The sequence below is a fragment of the Macaca fascicularis genome, chromosome 1 (assembly GCF_037993035.2).
Source record: "Macaca fascicularis isolate 582-1 chromosome 1, T2T-MFA8v1.1".
In the NCBI taxonomy this organism is placed as follows: domain Eukaryota; kingdom Metazoa; phylum Chordata; class Mammalia; order Primates; family Cercopithecidae; genus Macaca; species Macaca fascicularis.
Window position 1 is genome coordinate 232,627,756 of NC_088375.1, and position 25,117 is coordinate 232,652,872.

The 25,117-nt window shown below is 53.1% G+C and overlaps 1 protein-coding gene across 12 annotated transcripts in view; it reads right to left on the reverse strand.

Annotated features, from left to right (window-relative positions):
- Nucleotides 1-25,117, reverse strand: part of PRKCZ (protein kinase C zeta) — a 144,757-nt gene that overhangs the window by 34,632 nt on the left and 85,008 nt on the right. For all 12 annotated transcript variants that reach the window (XM_045382031.2, XM_045382051.2, XM_045382046.3 and 9 more), the window contains 4 exons: nt 18,449-18,580; nt 16,672-16,753; nt 8,747-8,799; nt 7,012-7,200 (listed from right to left, as the gene is read on the reverse strand). In XM_045382031.2, the coding sequence (XP_045237966.1) occupies nt 7,012-7,200; nt 8,747-8,799; nt 16,672-16,753; nt 18,449-18,580 (456 nt within the window). The remainder of the gene's footprint in view (nt 1-7,011; nt 7,201-8,746; nt 8,800-16,671; nt 16,754-18,448; nt 18,581-25,117) is intronic.

Consider the following 25,117-nt stretch of genomic DNA (forward strand, 5'->3'; position numbering starts at 1 on the left):
CACCATCACCACTGTCGTCACTGTCACCACCACCACCGTCACTGTCACCAACACCACCGTCATTGTCACCATCCACCCCACCTCTACCACCACCGTCACTGTCACCAACACCACCATCATTGTCACTGTCACCACCACGTCACTGTCACCACCACCGTCATCGTCACCATCTACCCCACCTCTACCCCCACCACCACCGTCGTCACTGTCACCACCACCGTCACTGTCACCAACACCACCGTCATCATCCACCCCACCTCTACCCCCACCACCATCACTGTCACCACCACCGTCATCATTGTCACCATCTACCCCACCTCTACCACCACCACGACCACCATCACTGTAACCATCACCACAAACATCGTCACCATCCACCCCACCTTTATCACCACCACCACTGTCACCGTCACCATCACCACTGTCATCGTCACCACCCCACCTCTACCACCACCACCGTCACCGTCACCATCACCACCGCCATCATCGTCACTGTCACCATCACCACCACTGTCATCATCATCACCATCCGCCCCACCTCTACCCCCCCACCATGGTCACTGTCACCATCACTGTCATCATTGTCACCATCCACCCCACCTCCACCCCATCATCGTCACTGTCACCATCACCGTCATCGTCACCATCCACCCCACCTCCACCTCCCACTACCATCACTGTCATCATCACTGTCATCATCACCATCCACCCGCCACCACCATCACTGTCACTGTCATCTTCACCACTAGTCATCACCGTCATCGTCATCACCACCACCGTCATCACCATCTGCATCATCACTGTCATTGCCATCATCACCATCACCATTGTCACCATCCACCTCACCTCCACCCCATCACTGTCACCATCATTGTCACTGTCACCATCACCATCACACCAGTCACCATCCACTCCACCTCCACCATCATCACTGTCACCATCACCATCGTCACCATCCACCCCACCTCTATCATCGTCACTGTCACCATCACCATCATTGTCACCATCCACCCCACCTCTACCACCACCGTCACTGTCACCATCACCATCATTGTCACCATCCACCGCACCTCTACCACCACCATCACTGTCACTGTCACCATCACTACCACTATCACCATCCACCCCACCTCCACCCCCCATTGTCACTGTCACCATCACCATCATCGTCATCATCATCCACCTTACCTCCCCACCATCATCGTCACTGTCACCATCACTGTCATCATCGTCACCATCCAGCCCACCTCCACCCCCCACCACCGTCACTGTCAGCATCACTGTCATCGTCGCCATCTACCCGCCACCATCATCACTGTCACTGTCACCATCACCTTTACCACTAGTCATTACCATCATCGTCATCACCATCACCACTGTCATCACCACCATCATCACCACCGTCACCATCAATGTCAACACTACCACCACCATGACCGTCATCACCATCAATCACCATCATCACCACCATCACCACTGTCTTCATCCACCCCCAACTCCACCCCCCATCGTCACTGTCACCATCACCTTCATCACCATCAATCACCATCATCACCACCACCATCATCATCACAACTGTCATTGTCATCACCACTGCCATCATCATCACCATCTCCATCATCACTGTCATCATCACCACCAATGTCATCACCACCACCGTCATCAATGTCAACACTACCACCACCATGACCGTCATCACCATCACATCATCACCACCATCAGCATCATCACCACCACCACCGTCACCATCACGTCATCACCACTGCCATCATCACCATCATCATCACCACTGCCATCATCACCATCATCACCGTCCTCACCATCACTGTCTTCACCATCACCATCACCACCATCTTCACCACGATCACCAAAGCTACCAGCTCTGGTTGTATGCTGGCCTCTGGTGGTATGCTGGCCTCTGGCCTCCGGGCTTTGCCCTAACAGTTCCGGGAGGCAGGTATTATCTCCAGTTAGGACACAAGGAAACTGAGGTGGAGGGCTAAGAGGATTCCCCAAGGTCCCAGTGCCACTGAGTGATAAGCCTGGGACAAGCCCACACCCATCGCCAGAGCACTAGCTCCTGCCACAGGGCTGTCACCCTCCCAATGAACTCCTCCATGCTGGAATTCAGCAAAATGCTGCAAGGTCAAAGGCAACTTTAGAGTCACAAAGATCCAACAGCTTGGTCTCATCTTGACCCCAGAAAGTAGGCTGGAAAAGGTTTCCATATCTTCCTAGGTCAACCCCTTGTCTTCACGGTTAGAAAAATGACAGTGAAAGAAATGCATCCCAAATAGGCTGGAGTACAGGGGTGTGATCACTGCTCACTGCAGCCTTGACCTCTGGAGCTCCAGCAATCCTCCCACTTCAGCCTCCAGAGGAGCTGGGACCACAGATACACACCACACTCAGCAATTTTATTTTTTGCAGAGGCAGGGTCTTACTGTGTTGCCTGCCCCTACCCCTGGAAGTTTTGTGGAAACAAATCAGCAAACCATTAGGATCTATTTAGCCTCTGAGACTGTATCATTCCTCCTCAGCGCCCTCCTTCTCGAGGCTCGGTCCTCGGCCACCCTCCCTTCTCTCCGGAGGCAGATCCAATGGAGGGGCTTCGAGTCCCATCTTTCCACGCCGAGAGCTCCTGGCCCGGCCTCTCCCTGAGTTGCAGACCTGCCCCCTGATGGCTGCTCAACATGTGCACCCAGGCATCTCACGCCACCCCAGGCCACAAGCCAAGCTCCTCGCCAGCCCGCATCTCCTCCCACCTCCAGTGGCTGAAAACCCAGAAGGTCAGCGGTGACTCCTCCACCCCTCACCTGCCACCACCCGCGCCCCAGTGGCCCTCACCAGCAGCACCCACCCACTGGGGCCCCGCAGGGACGTCGGCGTTGGGATCACGACCCACTGGAGCCCCGCAGGGATGTCGGCGTTGGGATCACGACCCACTGGGGCCCCGCCGGGACGTCGGCGTTGGGATCACGACCCACTGGAGCCCCGCAGGGATGTCGGCGTTGGGATCACGACCCACTGGGGCCCCGCAGGGACGTCGGCGCTGGGATCACGACCCACTGGGGCCCCGCGGGGACGTCGGCGTTGGGATCATGACCCACATATTACTCAGCACCCAAACTGAGTGGAACCTCCCGGAGGCAGCACTGCTGAGTTCAAGGCACATCTGGCCCTGCGTGGGGCCGGTGCTGCAGAATTGGTGGGAAGGGGCTTGCCAGTGACTCCCGGGGGAACAAGAAGCAAGCCTAGCCCGAGTTCAGTCTCTTTGTGAGGAGAAAGAAATTTCTAGAAACCATCCAAGCATTCAACAACTCCTAGAATCAGGTTCTTCTCAAAAGACAACCTCAGAGTCCCCACCTCGGCATCCTGGCCCACAGGGGATGATTTCAAGACAGACCAAAACTGCAGCAGCGACTCTTCCTAATGCCTTTTCTCAGGGTCCTGCAAACTCGCTCTCATACATGGCATTAACTGCCAGCTGGCCAGGGTGTGCTGCAAAGAGGGTTGGAATCCTCTTCTGCGGCCGGGGGCCAGCAGTGGGGCCGTCAGCAGGGCACCACACCTCTCAGGGCCTCCGTTCCTCGGCACAGGGCATGGATGCTGCCACTCAATTGTGAGTTCTGCACCCAGGGACGAGGGGCCGGTTGGACAGCCTGTGTACTGCACAGACACACCCTGCTGGGAGGCAGTAGAGGCTCAGTCCCAGCCCCAGTTCTGCCTCCCAGCCCCGAGCCTGGCTGGTGGGGAGGGAGCCCCTCTGTGGCCCATCGGGGCTCGATGAGCACCCAGTTGTCTTCTGTGCTAGCAGCACTTGGTGACAACGGCATTACTGCCACCTACACATCGGCCTTTTTTCTGCTCCTGAGAGACACAACCTGCATTCAGGTATGAAAGCAGAAGGCCAAAAATACCAGAAGCCGACAAGTGCACGAAAGATGCTGAACATCGCCAGTCATTAAAGAAATGTCAGTCAAAGCCACAGCTGCACACTCATTAGGACGGAGGTCATCCAAATAACGTGCATGGCTGAAAACCTGCAGAAACAGGCCCGTGCGCTGCTGGCGGGGAGGTGAAACGGTGGCTGCGAGGGAAACAGCCTGGTAGGTCCCCATCACCTGAACAGAGAACTACCACGTGACCCAGTAACGCCACTGCTAGGTTTGCACTCAAAAGAACTGGAAATAGACTCAAACAGATTCTTGCACACAAACCTTCACCATGGCACCACTCACAAGAGCCAAGGGTGGGAACACTGCAAATGCCCCTTGGCAGGTGCACGCGCAAACGTGGGGCCTCCACCGGACAACGGAACAACATTACCCAGCCAGGCAGAGAGAGGAAGGCCTGAGCAAGCAGCCACACGGATGGACCCCGGAGAAGCCAGACACTAAAAGCTCACACACAGCTCCATTCTGTCAAATGTGCAGAAGAGGGAGGTCCGCAGAGGCAGAAGGCACATTGGAGGCCACTGGGGCCAATGTAGAGGGGAAGCAGGGGGTGAGTATGGGGTCTCCTTTTGGGGTGAGGAAAATGTTCTGGAATCAGAGAGGTGATAGCTGCCCAACTCTGTACCTCAATGTGCTAAAAGCTGCCTAACTGTACACTTTATTTGTATATTTTATTCCTTTTTTAAGACAGAGTCTCATTCGGTCACCCATGCTGGAGTGCAGTAGTGTGATCTCGGCTCACTGCAATCTCCGCCTCCCAGGTTCAAGTGATTCTCCCGTCTCAGCCTCTGAGTAGCTGGGATTAGAGGTGTGCGCCACCACACCTGGCTAATTTTTGTATTTTTAGTATAGTTGAGTAGCTGGGATTAGAGGTGTGCGCCACCACACCTGGCTAATTTTTGTATTTTTAGTATAGTTGGGTAGCTGGGATTAGAGGTGTGCGCCACCACACCTGGCTAATTTTTGTATTTTTAGTATAGTTGGGTAGCTGGGATTAGAGGTGTGCGCCACCACACCTGGCTAATTTTTGTATTTTTAGTATAGTTGGGTAGCTGGGATTAGAGGTGTGCGCCACCACACCTGGCTAATTTTTGTATTTTTAGTATAGTTGGGTAGCTGGGATTAGAGGTGTGCGCCACCACACCTGGCTAATTTTTGTATTTTTAGTATAGTTGGGTAGCTGGGATTAGAGGTGTGCGCCACCACACCTGGCTAATTTTTGTATTTTTAGTATAGTTGGGTAGCTGGGATTAGAGGTGTGCGCCACCACACCTGGCTAATTTTTGTATTTTTAGTATAGTTGGGTAGCTGGGATTAGAGGTGTGCGCCACCACACCTGGCTAATTTTTGTATTTTTAGTATAGTTGGGTAGCTGGGATTAGAGGTGTGCGCCACCACACCTGGCTAATTTTTGTATTTTTAGTATAGTTGGGTAGCTGGGATTAGAGGTGTGCGCCACCACACCTGGCTAATTTTTGTATTTTTAGTATAGTTGGGTAGCTGGGATTAGAGGTGTGTGCCACCACACCTGGCTAATTTTTGTATTTTTAGTATAGTTGGGTAGCTGGGATTAGAGGTGTGCGCCACCACACCTGGCTAATTTTTGTATTTTTAGTATAGTTGGGTTTTCACCATATATTGGTCAGGCTGGTCTTGAACTCCTGACCTCAGGTAATCCACCCGTCTTGGCCTCCCAAAGTGCTGGGATTATAGGTGTGAGCCACCATGCCTGGCCCTAACTGTACATTTTAAAATGTCAAATTCTATGCCATGTGTATTTTACTATAATTAAAACAAAAAGGTGTATGAAGTCAGAATCAAGATTTCAACAAATAGGCCAAGAGCAGTGACTCATGCCTGTAATCCCAGCACTCCAGCAGGCTGAGTGGGGCAGAGTGCATGAGTGCAGGAATTCGAAACCAGCCTGGGCAACATAGTTGAACCCCGTCTCTACAAAAAACACAAAAAATAGCCGGGCATGGTGGTGCACGCCTGTAGCCCTGGCTCCTCTGGAGGCTGAAGTGGGAAGATCACCTCAGCCCAGCAAGAGGTGGAGGCTGCAGGAGGAGGTGGAGGCTGCAGGAGGTGAGCTGTGATCATGCTCTGCACTCCAGCCTGGGTGACAGAGTGAGACACTGCCTCTACAGAAAATACAAAATTATACAGCTGGGGGTGGTGGCTCATGCCTGTAGTCCCAACACTCTGGAGGCTGAAGTGGGAGGATCACCTGAGCTGGGGAGTTTGAGGCTACATGGGCTGTGATCAAGTCACTCCAGCCTGGGTGACAGAGTAAGACCCTGTTTAAGAACCTATTTCCAAAAAAAAAAAGATTTCAACAAATAAACCATTGATCCTATAATCAATAAACTTCTCCCCCAGAAACAGCTGGTGTGGGAAGATCTGCTACACAGAGCCGCGGCAGTTCAGCACGTCCCTCAAAGCTGGGGCCTTGTGCAGGACGGAGTGAGGCAGTGCCTCTGGGCAGCTTCCTGTCCTACCCCATCACCCGCCCGGTTCAGCTCAACCCCAGGGATTTCCTAACAAGGGTGACGACGTCCTCAAGCTCAACCGCAGTCTGCTGGAAGGCGACGTATCAGTGGTTGGCCACACACGCGAAGGTCGCGGAGACGATACCCATCTTCACCTTTTCAAAGCTTAGACACGAGTGCTCTCTGCGGTGGTCCGCTCACTGCCTGCGGTGTGCAGTGCACGGACAGCCGTGCGGGCCGGCAGCCTGAGAGCAGGAGCTGCACTGTGCATCCTGGCCGCGGAGTTGGCTGCGCCGTTTGGGTTTGTGGAGCACGCGTTGTGACATTCACACAACGGTGCCATCACCTGACCAGGCACTTTCCAGAACACGTCCCGGTTGTTACGCGACGCATCACTATTGATTTTGCGCAAACTCCATCAATACGAGGCCAGGACTCTCATGCCTGGATTAATTTTGCTAAAGCCTGGAGCATTCATTATGGCCTTCTAATGCCCTCTTCCCCAGGTGGCGGCCCCAGGGCGGTGCGTTCCCGGGACCCCGAGCGCCGTGAGAAGTGGCACCTACCTCGTCGTCATGCACCAGCTCTTTCTTCACCACTTTCATGGCGTAAATTTGGTCATTCTTCTTCAACCGCACCAGGAGAACCTTGGCGTAGCTCCCGCGCCCTATGACTCTGATTAGGTCGAAGTCCTGCAGCCCGAGCCCCTGAGAGATTTTGATTCCATCCATCCCATCGATAACTGGCTTAAGGTCCTAGGAAGGGAGAACAAGACCCCAGAAAGTGAGGGGAGAGGGGTCCCGGGAGATTCAGAGGACCACGCATCACTCATGCGGTCCCAACAGAGATCTGCTCCTCAGAGCCTAGAGCCTCACGATCCCAGTCTCAGCTCTGCGTCCCACAGATCCCACCCCCACACTCCCATCTAAACCGGGGCACAAAAGGTGAGAACTTCAGGCTGTGCTTCTGAGGAAGGTGCTAGAAAGTCGGAAGCTGCTCGTTTCCACAGACCATGGCTCTGGTCACAGCTGCCAGTGGGAGGGACCCCCAGGCCTTCAGCCCTACCAGTCGGGCTGAAGAGGTGGCCACTGGGACATGCGGCCCAGGGCCTGGGCCCATCCTTCCCCATCAGGGCCCTCCCTCGGGGAAGGAAGGTAAAGCAAACGTAGCTAATGCCTGCCAAGAGCTCCCAAACCGGCAAGCACACATTATTAGAAATAATTATTAGAAATATACAGAAGAAAGGCGCTCCGAGGAAAAAGAGAAGCCTCGGCCTCCTGCAAGCTACACCAGGCAAGGATGTCGGGGTGGAGGAGGTAGTTCGCTAGGAGGTGCTGTTCTGTGCAGCAGAATGGATTCTGCTTTTTTTGAGACAGGGTCTTCCTCTGCCACCCAGGCTGGAGTGCAGTGGCGCAATCTCGGCTCACTGCAGCCTCCACCTCCCAAGCTCAGGCGATCCTCCCACCTCAGCCTCCCAAGCAGCTGGGACCACAGGCCCATGCCACCATGCCCAGCTAATTATTTTGTATTTATTTTTGCAGGAATAGGGTTTCACTACGCTGCCCAGGCTGTTCTCAAGCTTCTGGACTCAAGTGATCTGCCCGGCCCAGCCTCCCAAAATGCTGGGATTGGAGGTGTGAGCCACCGTGCCCGGCTTTGGATTCTGCTTTCTAAGTGACCCAGCCTCCCTCCAGACACAGGACGGCCAGGAAGGAGCACGAGTTGTGAGGGTGGTATGTGCCGCTGCTCTGGAAAGGTGTGGGCTTTGCCAGCGCAGCCCTTTCTTGGGTTTTACGAGCAGAGGCTGAGAACACAGCAAGCTCTTCTGTTCCCTTCTCAGGGTTTGTGGTGCAGAGCTGGCCACAGACGCGAGGCTCAGTTGAGCCTCTTCGCTTGAGTTGGGGAAGGACGTGAAAAGGCATTAGAGGGGTTTGCCAGGACGGCCAAACGAGGCAACGAAAGGAAGGCCGTGGTGCAGACACAACTTGATAAAAATTACAGCTCAAAAGCCAGCCCCTGGGCCACTGTACTGCCTGGGTGGAGAGGATGTGGGGCGCGGCTTCCCCCCAGGGTGTGGTCCCCAGACCACCCGCTGGGACAGCTGCCTCCAGGGAATCACCAAGGATGTGCCTGAAATAAGACCCAAGAACAAGGGCTTCTTTCTAGACACCCACACCCGTAAAGATTAGCAACATCCCGGACCGTATATTTCACATCCAGATTTATGTGACTGCCCCAGAGGCAGGCTCACAGACTTCCAAGAGGACGCTGGAAAGGTAGCGAGCTGCTCCGCAGACTCACCTCAGAGTCGTCTTTAATGCTGTCATGTTTCCGGGATGAGGAAATGTAAGCAACTGGCGAGAGAGGGAGGAAGAGGCGTTACGGTGTCGTCAGGAACGCGCTGGGAACACAGCGACCCCGTGGGCCCTGCTCCTCCACCAGGCGACGGTGAAGGGCAACTCTACACAGCAGCCATGTCTGATTCTATTTTAGAGTCTTTTGAAAATGCAGCTTCCTGGGCCCCACTCAGACCTGCCGACTCTGACCATGGGACCTGGGGATGTACATTTGTGACACACGCCCCCAGGGGTCCATCTGCAAATAATTAGTCATCAGATTTTGGTGTCTAGTGAATGGGTGGGTGGGGCAGGAGGGGATGTCTAGTGAAGGGATGGAGGATGACTAGATGGGGGATGAATGGAGGCCTGGATGGAAGACGGACAGATGGAGAGGTCAGTGGACAACAGATGGATGGATAAATGGAGAGGTCAGTGGACAAGAGATGGATAGATGGAGAGGTCAGTGGACAAGAGATGGATAGATGGAGAGGTCAGTGGACAATAGATGGATGAATAGATGGAGAGGTCAGTGGAAAATAGATGGATAGATGGAGAGGTCAGTGGACAATAGATGGAGAGGTCAGCGGAAAATGGATAGATGGAGAGGTCAGTGGACAATAGATGGATAGATGGAGTGGTCAGTGGACAATAGATGGACTGATGGAGAGATCGGTGGACAACAGATAGATGGATGCAGAGGTCAGTGGACAATAGATGGAAAGATGGAGACGTCAGTGGACGATAGATGCATGGGTAGATGGAGAGATCAGTGGACAATAGATGGAGAGGTCAGTGGACAATAGATGGATGGATAGACGGAGAGATCAGTGGACAACAGATAGATGATGGATGGAGAGGTCAGTGGACAATAGATGGAAAGACAGAGACGTCAGTGAACAATAGATGGATGGGTAAATGGAGAGGTCAGTGGAAATAGATAGATGGAAAGATGGAGATGTCAGTGGACAATAGATGGATGGGTAGATGGAGAGGTCAGTGGACAATAGATGGATGGATAGATGGAGAGGTCAGTGGACAACAGATGGATGGAGAGGTCAGTGGACAATAGATGGAAAGATGGAGACGTCAGTGGACAATGGATGGGTAGATGGAGAGGTCAGTGGACAATAGATGGATGGATAGATGGAGAGGTCAGTGGATAATGGATGGATGGAGAGATCAGTGGACAACAGATGGAAAGATGGAGACATCAGTGGACAATAGATGGATGGATAGATGGACAGGTCAGTGGACAATAGATGGATAGATGGAGAGATCAGTGGACAATAGATAGATGGACAGATGGAGAGGTCAGTGGACAACAGATGGATGGATAGATGGAGAGGTCAGTGGACAATAGATGGATCGATAGACACAGAGATCAGTGGACAACCGACAGATGGAAAGACGGAGACGTCAGTGGACAATAGATGGGTAGATGGAGAGGTCAGAGGACAATAGATGGATGGATAGATGGAGAGGTCAGTGGACAAGAGAGAGATGGATGGAGAGGTCAGTGGACAATAGATGGAAAGATGGAGACGTCAGTGGACAACAGATGGACGGATAGATGGAGAGGTCAGTGGACGATAGATGGATAGATGGAGAGGTCAGTGGACAATAGATGGATGGGTAGATGGAGAGGTCAGTGGACAACAGATGGATCGATAGATGGAGAGATCAGTGGAAAATAGATGGATGGATAGATGGAGAGGTCAGTGGACAATAGATGGATCGATAGACACAGAGATCAGTGGACAACAGACAGATGGAAAGATGGAGACTTCAGTGGACAATAAATGGGTAGATGGAGAGGTCAGTGGACAATAGATGGATGGATAGACGGAGAGGTCAGTGGACAAGAGAGAGATGGATGGAGAGGTCAGTGGACAATAGATGGAAAGATGGAGACGTCAGTGGACAACAGATGGACGGATAGATGGAGAGGTCAGTGGACGATAGATGGATAGATGGAGAGGTCAGTGGACAATAGATGGATGGGTAGATGGAGAGGTCAGTGGACAACAGATGGATCGATAGATGGAGAGATCAGTGGAAAATAGATGGATGCAGAGGTCAGTGGACAATAGATGGATGGATAGACGGAGAGGTCAGTGGACAAGAGAGAGATGGATGGAGAGGTCAGTGGACAATAGATGGAAAGATGGAGACGTCAGTGGACAACAGATGGACGGATAGATGGAGAGGTCAGTGGACGATAGATGGATAGATGGAGAGGTCAGTGGACAATAGATGGATGGGTAGATGGAGAGGTCAGTGGACAACAGATGGATCGATAGATGGAGAGATCAGTGGAAAATAGATGGATGCAGAGGTCAGTGGACAATAGATAGATGGAAAGATGGAGACGTCAGTGGACAACAGATGGATGGGTAGATGGAGAGGTCAGTGGACAACAGATGGATGGATAGATGGAGAGGTCAATGGACAATAGACGGATGGATGGAGAGGTCAGTTGACAACAGATGGAAAGATGGAGGCGTCAGTGGACAACAGATGGATGGACAGATGGACAGGTCAGTGGATGATGGATAGATGGAGAGATCAGTGGACAATAGATAGATGGACAGATGGAGAGGTCAGTGGACAACAGTTGGATGGATAGATGGGAGAGGTCAGTGGACAAGAGATGGATAGATGGAGAGGTCAGTGGACAATAGATGGATGGGTAGATGGAGAGGTCAGTGGACAGCAGATGGATTGATAGATGGAGAGATCAGTGGACAATAGATAGATGGATGCAGAGGTCAGTGGACAATAGATAGATGGAAAGATGGAGACATCAGTGGACAATAGATGGATGGGTAGATGGAGAGGTCAGTGGACAACAGATGGATGGATAGATGGAGAGGTCAATGGTCAATAGACGGATGGATGGAGAGGTCAGTCAACAACAGATGGAAAGATGGAGGCGTCAGTGGACAACGGATGGACAGATGGACAGGTCAGTGGACGATAGATGGATAGATGGAGAGATCAGTGGACAATAGATGGACAGATGGAGAGGTCAGTGGACAACAGTTGGATGGATAGATGGAGAGGTCAGTGGACAATAGATGGATCGATAGACACAGAGGTCAGTGGACAATAGAAAGATGGAGACGTCAGTGGACAATGGATGGGTAGATAGACAGGTCAGTGGACAATAGATGGATGGATAGATGAGAGGTCAGTGGACAACAGATGGATGGAGAGGTCAGTGGACAACAGATGGAAAGATGGAGACATCAGTGGACAACAGGTGGACCGATAGAGAGGTCAGTGGACGATAGATGGATAGATGGAGAGGTCAGTGGACAATAGTTGGATGGATAGATGGAGAGGTCAGTGGACAATAGATGGATGGGTAGATGGAGAGGTCAGTGGACAATAGACAGACAGATAGATGGAGAGGTTAGTGGACAATAGATAGATGGCCAGATTGAGAGGTCAGTGGACAACAGATAGATGGATAGATGGAGAGGTCAGTGGACAATGGATGGATAGATAGAGAGGTCAGTGGACAATAGTTGGATGGATAGATGGAGAGGTCAGTGGACAATAGATGGAAAGATGGAGACGTAAGTGGACAACAGATGGACAGATAGATGGAGAGGTCAGTGGATGACAGATGGATAGATGGAGACATCAGTGGACAACAGATGGATGGAGAGGTCAGTAGACAATAGACAGATGGACAGATGGAGAGGTCAGTGGACAATGGATGGATAGATGGAGAGGTCAGTGGACAACAGTTGGATGGATAGACGGAGAGATCAGTGGACAACGGATGGATAGATGAAGAAGTCAGTGGATAACAGACAGATGGATAGATGTAGAGGTTAGTGGACAATAGATAGATGGATGAATGGAGAAGTCAGTGGACAATAGACAGAAAGATGGAGACGTCAGTGGACAATGGATGGGTAGATGGAGAGGTCGGTGGACAACAGATAGATGGATGAAGAGGTCAGTGGACAATAGATGGAAAGATGGAGACATCAGTGGACAATAGATGGATGGATAGAGAGAGAAGTCAGTGGAAAATAGACAGATGGATAGATGGAGAGGTCAGTGGACAATAGTTGGATGGATAGATGGAGAGGTCAGTGGACAACAGATAGATGGATACATGGAGAGGTCAGTGGACAATAGATAGATGGACAGATGGAGAGGTCAGTGGACAATAGTTGGATGGATAGATGGAGAGGTCAGTGGACAATAGATGGATGGATAGATGGAGAGGTCAGTGGACAACAGACAGATGGATAGATGGAGAGGTTAGTGGACAATAGATAGATGGATATATGGAGAGGTCAGTGGACAATAGATGAGTGGACAGATGGAGAGGTCAGTGGACATTAGATAGATGGATATATGGAGAGGTCAGTGGACAACAGATGGATCGATAGATGGAGAAGTCAGTGGACAATAGATAGATGGATGCAGAGGTCAGTGGACAATAGATAAATGGACAGATGGAGACGTTAGTGGACAACAGTTGGACGGATAGATGGAGAGGTCAGTGGACAACAGATGGATGGATAGATGGACAGGTCAGTGGACAATAGATAGATGGATAGATGTAGAGGTTAGTGGACAATAGATAGATGGATGAATGGAGAGGTCAGTGGACAACAGATAGAAAGATGGAGACATCAGTGGACAATGGATGGGTAGATGGAGAGGTCAGTGGACAACAGATGGATGGAGAGGTCAGTGGACAATAGATGGAAAGATGGAGACGTCAGTGGACAACAGATGGATGGATAGATGGAGAGGTCAGTGGATGATAGATGGATAGATGGAGAGGTCAGTGGACAATAGTTGGATGGACAGCTGGAGAGGTCAGTGGACAAGAGATGGATAGATGGAGAGGTCAGTGGACAAGAGATGGATAGATGGAGAGGTCAGTGGACAATAGACGGATATATGGAGAGGTCAGTGGACAATAGATACGTGGATAGATGGAGAGGTCAGTGGACAACAGATGGACGAATGGAAGATAGCTGGAGGATGGGTGAGTGGAGGATGGCTGGCTGGCTGGATGATGAGATGGATGGATATAAGATGGATAGGTAGATGGGTGGAAGATAGATAGCTGGAGGATGGGTGGGTGGAGGATGGCTGTCTGGTTGACTAGATGGATGGATGGAGCGTGGATAGATGGATAGGTGGTGGATGGATGGAGAATGGGTGGGTGGAGGATGGCTGGTTGGCTGAGGGCCGGTTGATTGGCTAGGTGGGTGAATGGATGATGTACGGATGTACATCTGTATAGAGGATGGGCGGGTGGGGGACGGCTGGTTGGCTGGATGACTAGATGGATGGATGATGGATGGAGGATGGAGAATGGATGGATGGATGGATGGATGGAGGATGGGTAGTGGAGGATGGCTGGTTGGCTAGATGACTAGATGGATGGATGGAGGATGGAGGATGGATGGATGGAGGATGGAGAATGGATGGATGGATGGGTGGGTGGAGGATGGCTGGCTGGCTGAGGACCGGTTTGTTGGCCAGGTGGGTGAATGGATGATGTATGGATGTATATCTGTATAGAGAATGGGCGGGTGGAGGATGGCTGGTTGGCTGGATGACTAGATGGATGGATGGAAGATGGATAGATGGATGGAGAATGGATGGATGGATGGATGGATGGAGGATGGGCGGGTGGAGGATGGCTGGCTGGCTAGCTGAGGACCAGCTGGTTGGCTAGGTGGGTGAATGGATGACGTACAGATGAATATCTATATAGAGGATGGGTGGGTGAGGATGGCGGATTGGCTGACGGCCGGTTGGTTGGCTAAGTGGGTGAATGGATGACGTACAAATGAATATCTATATAGAGGATGGGTGGGTGAGGATGGCGGGTCGGCTGACAGCCGGTTGGTTGGCTAGGTGGGTGAATGGATGACGTACAGATGAATATCTGTATAGAGGATGGGTGGGTGAGGATGGCGGGTTGGCTGATGGCCGGTTGGTTGGCTAGGTGGGTGAATGGATGATGTATGGATGTATATCTGTATAGAGGATGGGCGGGTGGAGGATGGCTGGTTGGCTGGATGACTAGATGGATGGACGGAAGATGGATGGAGGATGGACGGATGGATGGATGGATGGAGGATGGGCGAGTGGAGGATAGCTGGTTGGCTGGATGACTAGATGGATGGATGGAAGATGGATGGAGGATGGACGGATGGATGGATGGAGGATGGGCGGGTGGAGGATGGCTGGCTGGCTGACCAGCTGGTTGGCTAGGTGGGTGAATGGATGATGTATGGATGTATTTCTGTATAGAGGATGGGTGGGTGGGGGATGGCTGGTTGGTTAGCTGACTAGATGGATGGATGGAGGACGGAGGATGGATGGATGGATGGATGGATGGATGGACGGACGGACGGATGGATGGATGGATGGAGGATGGGTAGGTGGAAGATGGCTTGATGGCTGGCTGGCTGAGGACCAGTTGATTGGCTAGGTGGGTGAACGGATGATGTACGGATGTATATCTGTATAGAGGATGGGCGGGTGGGAGATGGCTGGTTGGCTGGATGACTAGATGGATGGATGGATGGATGGTTGGATGGATGGATGGATGGATGGATGGAGGATGGGTGGGTGGGTGGAGGATGGCTGGCTGGCTGAGGACCGGTTGGTTGGCTAGGTGGGTGAACGGATGATGTACGGATGTATATCTGTATAGAGGATGGGCGGGTAGGAGATGGCTGGTTGGCTGGATGACTAGATGGATGGATGGATGGATGGATGGAGGATGGGTGGGTGGAGGATGGCTGGCTGGCTGAGGACCGGTTGGTTGGCTAGGTGGGTGAACGGATGATGTACGGATGTATATCTGTATAGAGGATGGGCGGGTGGGAGATGGCTGGTTGGCTGGATGACTGGATGGATGGATGGATGGATGGATGGATGGATGGATGGAGGATGGATGGATGGATGGATGGATGGAGGATGGGTGGGTGGAGGATGGCTGGCTGGCTGAGGACCGGTTGGTTGGCTAGGTGGGTGAACGGATGATGTACGGATGTATATCTGTATAGAGGATGGGTGGGTGGTGGGGCAGGTGGGCAGGCAGTTGTTTGTGAGGCATCTTTTTTGCGTGAGGCACTGTGAGAACTAAGTGCTTTATGTTCTGTGGTCTCGCATCATCCTCCCTGGGCTCCCAGTGAGACAGAACTCACATGCTGCATCAAGTGAAAGTGAGGCTCTCGCATCCTCGTGCAGAGGTGCAGGTGGAGGCTCAGAGCTGGGCTGTAAGTCCAGCTGGTGTTTGAGCTCTCTCTCTGAATGCTTCTTAGCAATAAAACAAGTCCTTCCCCATAAACAAAACCTCACAAAAATCTAAGGACCATGCCACTGCCATGCTGTGTGTGCAGCAGCCACCTCGCCAGCCTTTCCCCAGACGGGGTTCAGCTCTGTGCAACAGCCAGATTGTGGGAGGTGCCCGGCCGTGGTGGCTGCTGCACTAAGTGCCTTTGAGAATTCCCGGAGCTGGTTAGAGGAAGAGGCTCTGCACCCCTGGGCTGCCTGGCCGTGGTGGCCGCTGCACTAAGTGCCTTCGAGAATTCCCGGAGCTGGTTTAGAGGAAGAGGCTCTGCACCCCTGGGCTGCCACAACAGCGCTTCACGGAGGCATCCCTGCCCAGCAGCCTCCAGGGAGGGCCAGCTCACTCTGCCCATCTCTGCCAGGGATTGAGAAGAGGCCCTGGAGAGCCTCATCCCCAGCCCCGGGGAAGGGTGGCCAGGCTTGAAGACAATGACCCCTGCAGAGCCGATGGGACTGAGAAAGGACTCGTGGCCAGAAGGCAGAGGTGAGCAGGGTGAGGTGATGCCCAGGCTCCACCCAGCCGAAGAAAGCAGTGCCTACTTCCATCTGTCTCCTCGGAAGGAAGGTCGGCGTCCTCGTTCTTGTCATCTACTGGAGGCTCTTGGGAAGGCATGACAGAATCCTGCCGGAGAGACGGAGAGATGGCAGCATGACCAAGTGCTGGAGCAGGTGTTACAAGGTAGCTTCTGTAAACACTTCGTGACTTTTTTTTAATTAAAAACATTTTTTTTTTATAGACAGGGTCACACTCTGTCATCATCCAGGCTGGAGGGCAGTGGCATGATCACGGTTCACTGCAGCTTCAACCTCCTGAGCTCAAGCAAAATCCTCCCACCTCAGCTTCCAGAGCAGCTAGCACGACAGGTGCGCACCACCACACCTGGCTAGTTTTTGAATTTTTTGTAGAGATGGGGTCTCACCATATTGCCCAGGTTGGTCTTGAACTCCTGGCCTCAAGTGATGCTCCCACAGTGTTGGGATTACAGGCGTGAGCCTCTGCACCTGGCCACTTCAAGACTATCTATGATTCACATATTTACACATTACAACGGTTATATTGTAATATAGTATATAAAAATCTAATTATGCTATTGTACCAAATAAAGAACATAAACACTACCTATGATTCTGCAGACAAAGGTGGCCACTCAGTACTGTAGGCCAAGTGCTGTCTACAATGGGATCTTTTGCACAATGCTTGGTCATCTCTCCTGTCCCAAAGCTGCATCCTGGCAGGAACCAAACATCAGGGGGCCATTCTAAGGGCCTCTGGGTTCCGCCTGCAGGTGCATCATAATGGAGTCACCCGTACTGGCGGTCAGTTGGGTGGCAGGCTCTGGCCTCCCTCTGCCTCTAGCTGACCACATTTCTGGGGCCGGTCTCATTTGCTTATGCTAAAGTGGACCCATGGGGTCAAAGGGCATTACAGGCTTTTTGGCAGATGCAGCTGAAGGACCTCTGGAAGGACTATGCCAATGCATGCACCAGCCTGCGTGGCCCCCCATCCCTGTGCCTGGTGATCCTGGGGTGACACCCTGATCCAGACTCTGTCTTTATCCTGTAATAGAGGAGAGGGCACGTCGCCCCTACAGGCACCTTTCCTCCCATGCCACGGCAAGATGCAGATGAGCCACCCTCCCCAGACACACCCACCGCACACTGCAGTGGGGCCCAGGGAGCTGAATGTTCAGTCCAGGCCTCGCCCCTGTGGTTCAGTGAGATGCAGGGGGCCATGCGGAAATGCCAGAGGCAGCCTTCAATAAGGAAAAGTCAACAAGACCCCACAAGGCCTTGTTGTGGGAGGTACCCACAACACCTCCCAAGTGTGGGAGGATGCTTCAAGTCCAAGCACTCGGGGACGGCAGAGGGAAGGTGCCGCCCTCATCACAGGCTGGGCATGGCTTCCCAGGGAGGATTCCCGAGAAAGGCTCCAGATGTCCGGAGCCTCAGCATGCCCAATGCTACTGAGGTCAGACCTGGCTTTCACCTCCACAGTCCCGAAGAGCTGGTTCAGGACTGGATTATGAATGAACATTACCCCCGCCCCACTGAGCAGAGCATGCCAGGTCCTACCTGAGACTGTCACCTGAGCCTCATGCCACAATGAGCAGAGCGTGCCAGGGGCTCGTGGGGGCTCAGGAAGACGGGTCCTACCCGAGACTGCCGCCTGAGTCTCACGCTGCAGCCCAGAGGTAGGACAGCACCACGGCCCCTCTTAAAGAACCCAGGGTCACCAAGGTCTGCTTGGACAATGGGCTGGCAGCCACGCCCCGGCCCCGCCCATGCTCCCTAGGGCCCACCCAGCCCTGCAACTCACCATATGCTTCCTGCAGGTCAGCGGGACGAGGCCGTGGCAGCGCTTATGGACCAGCAGTTTGCAGTTGATGCACCTGTAGCCTTGCCTCGCGAGGCCCCATATCCTCTCGCTGCACTGACCGCAGTACGCTCTCTGTAGACGGGAACAGAGCGTCAGGCCCAGGCCACGTTGAGGGGCCAGCGGAGAGGGCAGGCAGAGCCTTCCACACCTGTACCTTCTCAAAAGAGGACACTGAGCCAGGCAACAGGTGGCCCCGGCACCTTGTCCCTTCCGGGCGCCAGGCTTGCCCAAGCTCGGCAGCTTCCTCTTGGGTCCACCCCAAGGTTGGGGGAACCAACAGCCCCAAGGAGAGGCCTGGAACCCTGTTCTGCATGAGAGAACACAGGGGAGGCCCCATCGGGCAGGGGTGACGAGGCGCTGCTTCAGGCAAGGCCCCCTGGTTTGCAGGGGCTGGGGGGCTGCAGCTCCTGCTGGGCTCTGCGTAGGGCAGCCTGGGGTCCTGTCTAGGGCTGAGCAGAGTGTAGGGCACCCCCTGCCTGATCTTCATTCAAACAGAACCTCCTCCCGACAGCCTCAGAGAAGGTGAACTCGGACCACAAACATCTCGAACTACTACACCACAGCCTGCAATTATCTTAGTATTCTTTGCTCAGTATTTTTCAAGATTTTAAATGATCCTTCTTTATTCTTCATGGTTCTGAACAATTCGAAAATGATGGTAATTATCAGTTTGTTTGGCAACGTTTTCACGAACGTTTAAATGTTACGAAAGGCATAACTATGAATGTTGCCGGGACCTGCTTGGACATTTTCTGCCTTGCCCAAGTGCCCGAAGGGTTCCTGGGAGCAAATCATCTACACTGTCACCGCGTGCCCAGAGTCTCCCGTTTAGATTCTTTCCAGACATAACCCTTTCATATGCTTTTTCCTCTTTTACCATTTTTCACGAATTTCCTTCCTATTACAGAGTCTCACCTCACACCCAGTGAAGAGGAAATACAGTGTACTGTGAACGGCATGAACTGAATTCACGTGAGGAAACGGGACCCTCAGCACGTGTGGGCACCAGGTGCAGCTGAGCAAACGGGGCTCACACCCCCTACAGGACTCTCCTGCTCATCAGAAAGAGCCTGCTTGGGGCGCCAGGGCCCGGGGACTCTTCCCCTGCCCACAGCCCGCTTGTTTGGGTGGGGACAGATAACCAGCACCTAGGACAGTGCCCAGCACACAGCGGGCATCAGGTAAGAAAACACACGGGCATCATCGCTTTCAACTTCCGTAACAGGAAAAAGAAGCTGACTCCGCATCCTCTGCACAGGCTACCTACATCAGCCTGGCCGTGACAGAGCCAAACCAGGCCCGTGGGCTCTATCCGAAGGAGGGATGGGTGGGAGGGGGCATCCCACCCGAGACCTCTGACTCGGGGCCAAGCTAGCTTAACGCCGGCACCGGGAGTTTTGCCCCGTTGGATGTGTGGACCCTGGAGTTAAAGGAGGTGCTTTGGCTGCTGAATGTGTGGACCCTGGAGTCAAAGGAGGCAGGCTCTGCCTCCTAGGTTCAAGTGATTCTCCTGTCTCAGTCTCTTGAGTAGCTGGGATTGTAGGTGCCTGCCACCACGTCTGCCTAATTTTTTATTTTTAGTAGAGACAAAGTTTCACAAAGTTGGCCAGGCTGGTCTCGAACTCCTGACCTCAGGTGATCTGCCCACTCCAGCCTCCCAAAGTGCTGGGATTACAGGCATGAGCTACCGCACCAGGCCTCCCTGCTCATATTTTCTTTTTCTTTTTTTTTGAGATGGAGTCTTGATCTGTTGCCCAGGCTGCAGTACAGTGGCATGATCCTTGCTCACTGAAACCTCCAGGTCCCTGGTTCAAGCTATTCCCCTGCCTCAGCCTCCCCAATAGCTGGGATTGCAGGCACCCACCACTATGCCCGGCTAAATTTTGTTGTATTTTTAGATGAGATGGGATTTCACTATGTTGACCAGGCTGGTCTCGAACTCCTGACCTCAGGCAATCCGCCTGCCTCGGCCTCCCAAAGTGCTGGGATTACATGTGTGAGCCATCACGCCCGGTCTCCTGCTCGTATTTTCAATGACCCATTTTCATGCTTTGAACCCTTACCTATTCTGATGGTTGGAGCCCGTTTGGGCTTTTACCAGCTTGGGCTCAGGATATCCTGCTTCCCACCGTGTTTTGTGGTTTTCTATTGCGAGCTCAAATGCCTGATTCATTTATCGGCGGGAATTCTTTGAGGCTGGCTTGAAGGGGAATTGCGTTGGCCTCTGCCAGTCACCTGGGGGCACTGCTTGGACCAAACCTGACAGGCACTGCTGCTCCTGGGTGGCATCTTCTGATATCCCTTCCCCACCCTCACTCTATAGCCTCTTCTCCAGGGACCCAAGTGGTCACTCCTCTGTCCACTCATGATAAAGGCCAAAGTCTTGGGCTGTCCACCCAGCTGTCCCTGTGGCTCTCGTGCCCTGTGTGCCACCAGCAGAGGGCTCTCCAGCAGGCACCACTCAGAGACGTGGCCTGCCATGGTTTATACTCCACATGGTAGAGTGGGTTGTTCACAGCAAAGGGAGTGGCAAACTCCAGACACGATTCCCACTCTTGCTTGTAAAAATAATGCTGAGTTGATCTTCTCCATACACAAACCTCCGAATGACGGGTGATTTCTTTTGAAGAGAGGCAGGATGAGAACATCGCTGCACATTTCCTGCGTGATTTCCAGACAGTAGGGTCCGTGTCTGCCCCACATCCCCAGGGTTGGCAGACCCCATGACAGCAACCCTGGGCTTTAATTACTTTTTTGTTGTTTTGTTTTTGTTTTTTGTTGTTTTGAGGTGGAGTCCTGCTCTGTCGCCCAGGCTGGAGGGCAGTGGTGCAATCTCGGCTCACTGCAACCTCTGCCTCCCGGGTTCAAGCAATTCTCTGCACAAGAACCCACCCCAACGCCCAGATAATTTTTTTGTATTTTTAGTAGAGATGGGGTTTCACCAACTTGGCCAGGCTGGTCTTTTTTTTTTTTTTTTTTTGAGACGGAGTCTTGCTCTGTCACCCAGGCTGGAGTGCAGTAGCTGGATCTCAAATCACTGCAAGCTCCGCCTCCCGGGTTCCCGCCATTCTCCTGCCTCAGCCTCCCGAGTAGCTGGGACTACAGGCACCTGCCACCTCGCGCGGCTAGTTTTTTGTATTTTTTAGTAGAGACGGGGTTTCACCGTGTTAGCCAGAATGGTCTCGATCTCCTGACCTCGTGATCCGCCCATCTCGGCCTCCCAAAGTGCTGGCATTACAGGCTTGAGCCACCGCGCCTGGCCAAGGCTGGTCTTGAACTGCTGACCTCGTGATCCACCGGCCTCAGCCTCCCAGAGTGCTGGGATTACAGGCGTGAGCCACCACGCCTGGCTGACTTTAATGACTTTTAACACCTTCGAGGTTGACAGAGAAAATGTCTTGTGTTCCCCTGATCACTTGTGGAGGTCATGCTGTCCTCATCTCTAAACAATTACAGTCTTACTTCCTCAACCACTCACACCCGTTCTGTTTCTCGGTCCCAGCATTTACCAAAAGGCTTTGTGTAGGAGCTCTCTAATCCTAAGTGTGAGTTGTCTGGATCTCTTCTGGGTTTTATGTGCTACAAACCCTTTTCCTATATGTTTTTTGCATTTAATCTGGAAACTAAAAAAATCAATCTGTGTGGCTGAGTCTAAAGACCCTCTGGTCCTCACTGCCCAGTTTTTCTCCAGATATCTACACGACTTCCAGGTTTCTTTTTTTCATTTATTTGAGAAGCAGTCTCACTCTGTCGCCCAGTGGCAAAATCTCGGCTCACCGCAATCCCCGCCTCCTGGGTTCAAGCAATTCTCCTGCCTCAGACTCCCAAGTAGCTGGAATTACAGGCATGCGCCACCACGCCCAGCTAATTTTTGTATTTTTAGTAGAGATGGGGTTTCACCATGTTGGCCAGATGGATCTCGAACTCCTGGCCTCAAGTAATCCACCCATCTCGGCCTCCCCAGGTGCTGGGATTACAGGCGTGAGCCACTGCGCCCTGTGATTTTTTTTTAACCTCAATCCACCTGCAATTTACTGTGACGGGAGCCAGCAGGCTGGATTCCTACCCAACTCACCCCCAGTTCCTGGGCTGATAATTAACCAATCGCCTCCTCGGGATTTACTGCAGGATCCGTTCCCTCCTCCTCTACAGGAAGTGCTCAGTCCTGCGGGGCCCAGGGCCAGCTCTGACCCAGCAGTTCTGACCCATTGAGTGGGCTTCCCTGTCCCCCCACCCCAAACTGTCCTTCACAGGGGAGGCAGCCCCTCCTCACCTTCTTCTTCAGAACCTTGCTGGCTCTCTCCCTTTGGTTTCCCCCACTGAATGCTTCCTTCTCAAAGTCCAAGGGCAGTCATTTCAAGTGCACATAAAGACTCAGGCAGGGAGCCCAGTCCTGAGCGACTGATGCCCACTCTTTCATCCTTGGTTCACCAACAAAGAGGACGGAAAAGACTCTCTTCTGATGCCCACTCTTTCATCCTTGGTTCACCAACAAAGAGGACAGAAGTCTCTTCTCCTGGTGCTTGTTCCCCTTTAAGTCTTACTGATTCACACAAAACCAAGTGCTTCCCTCCTGAAATGCCCCTTTTAAGTGACAGTGGAGGTGATTTGAGTGGTCCTGCAATTAACATGAAGTGGGCGCTACACGGAGCGGCTCTGAGGTCTGGGCAGAGAATGTTACGAGCAGACGGCGAGATCAGAGCCTGGGCACAATTAGGTGGGAATTGGACAGGGTGAACTGCAGGCCAGCTGCCTTCCCTGAGCAATCGAGTTGCAGGCTTTTGGGCCACTCTTGCCTTGGCCTCTGTGTTTGTGAAACTGGCTCGTTCACATGCCCAGGAGGGCTGCACTTCCACGGCAGAGTGGAGCTGTAGTGGGTCACCCTGCCACCCGTTCCTCCAGTGTCTGCAGGAAGGAAAGGAAAAGCGTTTGCTCACTGGTGGTGGGGAGGGGAGGGTCGCTTATGGTCTGCACCTGCTATCGGCAAAATGGACTTTTCTCCTAAAAGCTGCACGGTGAGAGGCCAGCACCCTGTGCTGCCTGGAGCCCCGGCCCATGTCGCCGGGTGAGTGGGTTCACTCTGGGCTAATCCGTCATGCAGAATGAGAGAAGAGGCCATGTGGAGACGGAAGCAGAGGTGAGTGGTTCCTCTGTGAACCCAGGAACAAGGCTGCCCACAGCTACCAGCGGCTGCGGGAAAAGGAGGGCGCGACCCTGCGGCACTGTAATGGGTAATAGTAGGCGCCAACTTGACTGGATTGAAGGATGCCTGGAGAACTGGTGAAGTATTGCTTCTGGGTGTGTCTATGAGGGTGCTGCCAGGAGACTGGCATTTGAGTCAGTGGACTGGGAGGGCAACACCCACTCTCAATGTGGGTGGGCGGCATCCAACTGGCTGCCAGTGTGGCTGGGGCGAAGCAGGCAGAAGCGGGTGGGAGAAGCAGTTTTCCCGGGTCTTCTGGCTTTCATCTTTCTCCCATGCTGGACGCTTCCTGCCAGTTGTCCTGCCCTTGGACATCAGATTCCAGGTTCTTTGGCCTTTAGACTCTGGGAATTATTAGTGGTTTGCTGGGGGCTCTGGAGCCTCTGGCCACAGGCTGAAGTCTGCACTGTCCGCTTCCCTGCTTTTGAGGCTTTTGGACTCGGACTGAGCCACTACTGGCTTCTTTCTTGCCCAGCCTGCAGCCGGCCTATCGTAAGACTTCGCCTTGTGAGCCCGAGGCCAATTGGGAATCAACTCCCTTTCATGTACACGCATCCTATTGCTTCCATCCCTCTGGAGAACCCTGACTCATGAAGACACCTTCGTTTTGGACTTCCAGCCCCAGACTGCGGGAGAGTGAGCTTCTGTGGTTTAAGCCGCAGGTTAGTGGTGCTCCGTTCTGCAGCCCCAGAAGGCTCACATCGTGTGTCCTCGGAGAAGGCGGCCAGGGTGGGCTGGGGTGTGGACAGGATCTCTGTGCTGCAGCCCTCCCTGGCACCACACTCCACAGATGACCCCAGTGTGGCCACCTCCAGCCACACTTTCCTGAGTCCCAGCCCAGGCCAAACTGCCTATTCACTCACACCCACCTGCCCTAAGCACACAGCCCACAGCCGCCTAGGCTCCCCATGTCCTGGTGTCCCCAACCTCGTCCTCAGGGTCTCCCAGACACTGGCTGGACTCTCCCGTGCCTGCCACATCCTCGGTGCTCGTGGCATCTCTGCACTGACCTCCCAGGGAGTATGAACAAATGCCTCCTCCTCCAGGAAGTCCTCTGGGATCTCCAGGCAACGTCCAGGTCTTCCTAGCACCGGCCTACTGATCTCCTGGAGCCTAGTTCCCTCCACACCCCTCTCTTCAGTCACTCAGGAGCTTGTCCTGCATCCCCACCTGTGTCAGCCCCACGAGGAATGGGAGTCCAGACCCATTCTTGCCACATGACGGACTGAGCACACGCGGGGGCGGGAGGAGTGGCTGACATGCACAGAACTTCTTGATGGTCTAGAGAGCAGACCACAGGAGTAGAAGGAGGGGCAGGTGACCTGAGGTCGCTCCAGGAGATGGAGGAGCCGGACGTCCAGCAGAGGTTGACACGTGAGGCCACGTGGCAGGTGGGTGTGGAACGC